The 1,910-nt window shown below is 41.9% G+C and overlaps 1 protein-coding gene across 1 annotated transcript; it reads right to left on the bottom strand.

Moving 5' to 3' along the window:
* Positions 1–774: 774 nt before the first annotated feature.
* Positions 775–1,401, bottom strand: LOC131051141 (uncharacterized). Its single transcript, XM_057985521.2, has one exon. The coding sequence runs from the start codon at positions 1,399–1,401 to the stop codon at positions 775–777; it is 627 nt and encodes a 208-aa protein (XP_057841504.2).
* Between the last annotated feature and the right edge of the window lie 509 nt (positions 1,402–1,910).

Genomic DNA, 1,910 nt, shown 5'->3' on the forward strand with positions numbered 1-1,910 from the left:
ATGAGCGAAAAATACAATTGTTTGATGGGGAAATGAGGGCAATCCTTTGTTAAGAAGCAAGACATCAAACCAGGGGATACGAGCACCTGGAAAGTAGTTCATGCCTATTGAATACACACACGCGTGAAGTGACAGTGTCCAATCATCTTCTGAGATAAAATTTGTCAACTTAATGTTGACCCTTTTTTTCCATCAAGTAATTATATGCATGTCCTGATAGGATCTAGTCGTAACTAGATATCAATTAAAGGTCCGCATATGTCCAATTGCCATGGGGGCATACCGACACACATCAATATTGACGGCAGAGAGGCACATCTCAGTGGCAAGACAAAAACTTATCTGGTGAACCAAATCAAGCAGTCGATCAATCCACCGGGAACCACGACCATTAGGTTAAGTAAAAAATAAATAGGCCCAACCGGGGAGGCAATAAAACTGGTATGCACCACAACTGGTATGTCAATCGGAGAAACATATCAGTCGAAAGGAGAAATGGAGACCACAACCGGCAAGTAACTCAACTAGTAAGCACCACTACCGGTAAGATAATCGGGAATCCATATCAACCAGTGCAGGCAATGCAACCAGTTAGCATCATCACCGATAGGTCAATCAGAGAAACATATCAGCCAGAAGGAGAAGACAATACAAAGAGACCACATCCGAAAAACTCAACCAGAAAGCACCACACCTACAAGATAATCGGACCATATCAACCGGTGGAAGCTCATCTAGAATGACAACCCAGTCAGAAAGACCCAATCAGAGTGCCTAGGGGGGGTCACCATCGGTAATTGCCCTTTTAGAGAGTCTGTTAGCCTCTCCATTGCCTTCCCTATAAATATGGCTAATCTGAAATTCATCAAAGGTGGCTAGCAGCACCAAAACTGGTTGAAGCCACTGGTTAAGGTGCCAACTAGGGGTGTTGTTACAATGGACAACATTAACCGCATTTAGTGAGTCTCCCTCTAGATGAATTCTCTGCACCCCAAGCTCCATCCCTAGTTGTAGTCCTCTTAAAGCCGATCTGAATTCAGCTTCGTTATTAGTAGCAACTCCAATCTTTTCAAAGATTTCTTTTATACAAATACCATCAAAATTCCTCAATATACATCCAATACCACATTGACCCGGGTTACCAGCAGAAGCACCATCAAAGTTTACCTTGAACCACCCAGGCTCTCGTGCTTCCCATTTAACACCCAATCTTGGATTGACTTGATCCACCGGGGATCCCTTCCCAAAAAGCGGAGGAATGAGCAGATTTAGAAGTGCCAGCTTAATCTTCCAATCCCAATCCGTATGTATATTTTTCTTTAATGATTTGGATTGAGCAGCCTCATTCAGGAGCTTAGACAGATGGTTCTCAATTTTCCCACATAGAATCGTTAAGCTCATCTCTTTACCCTGGAAAATTCTACGATTCCTTTCTTTCCAAATTTCCCAAATTAGAAGAGATGGTAAAATATAAAGTAAATCAACAAATATAGCCTTTCCTTTCGGTTTAGGCCATTGCAGAAACCACTCATCTAGCCTTGATGGGAAGGGGCCAAAGATTCTCAATTTTCCCATGAAATGCCACCAACAGTGACTGGAGAACTTGCAGTGGAGAAGTAGATGATCCGCAATCTCCTCTTTCTCTTGACATAAAATGCATCTACTGGGTCCATTGATGCCCATCGAATGGAGTCTTTTTTTAGTTATAATCTTTCTTTGACAAGCCAGCCAAGCAAATGAACCTGCTTTGGGTAGGAGATGTCAATACCAAAAAAGATTAACAGGCCAATCTTTTTTGTCTATAGCCACTTCTTTCAGTTTGTAACCAAAACATACCTTGTATTTACTATCAAAGGAACCGCACCACTTAATAATGTCCTTTTCAAGGGAAGGGAAAATGACCCTTTTGC

The sequence above is a fragment of the Cryptomeria japonica genome, chromosome 3 (genome assembly GCF_030272615.1).
Source record: "Cryptomeria japonica chromosome 3, Sugi_1.0, whole genome shotgun sequence".
In the NCBI taxonomy this organism is placed as follows: Eukaryota; Viridiplantae; Streptophyta; class Pinopsida; order Cupressales; family Cupressaceae; genus Cryptomeria; species Cryptomeria japonica.

Coding starts and splice junctions, on each gene's coding strand:
- LOC131051141 (XM_057985521.2), bottom strand. CDS start 1,401: ATGAGCTTAACGATTCTATGTGGGAAAATTGAGAACCATCTGTCTAAG.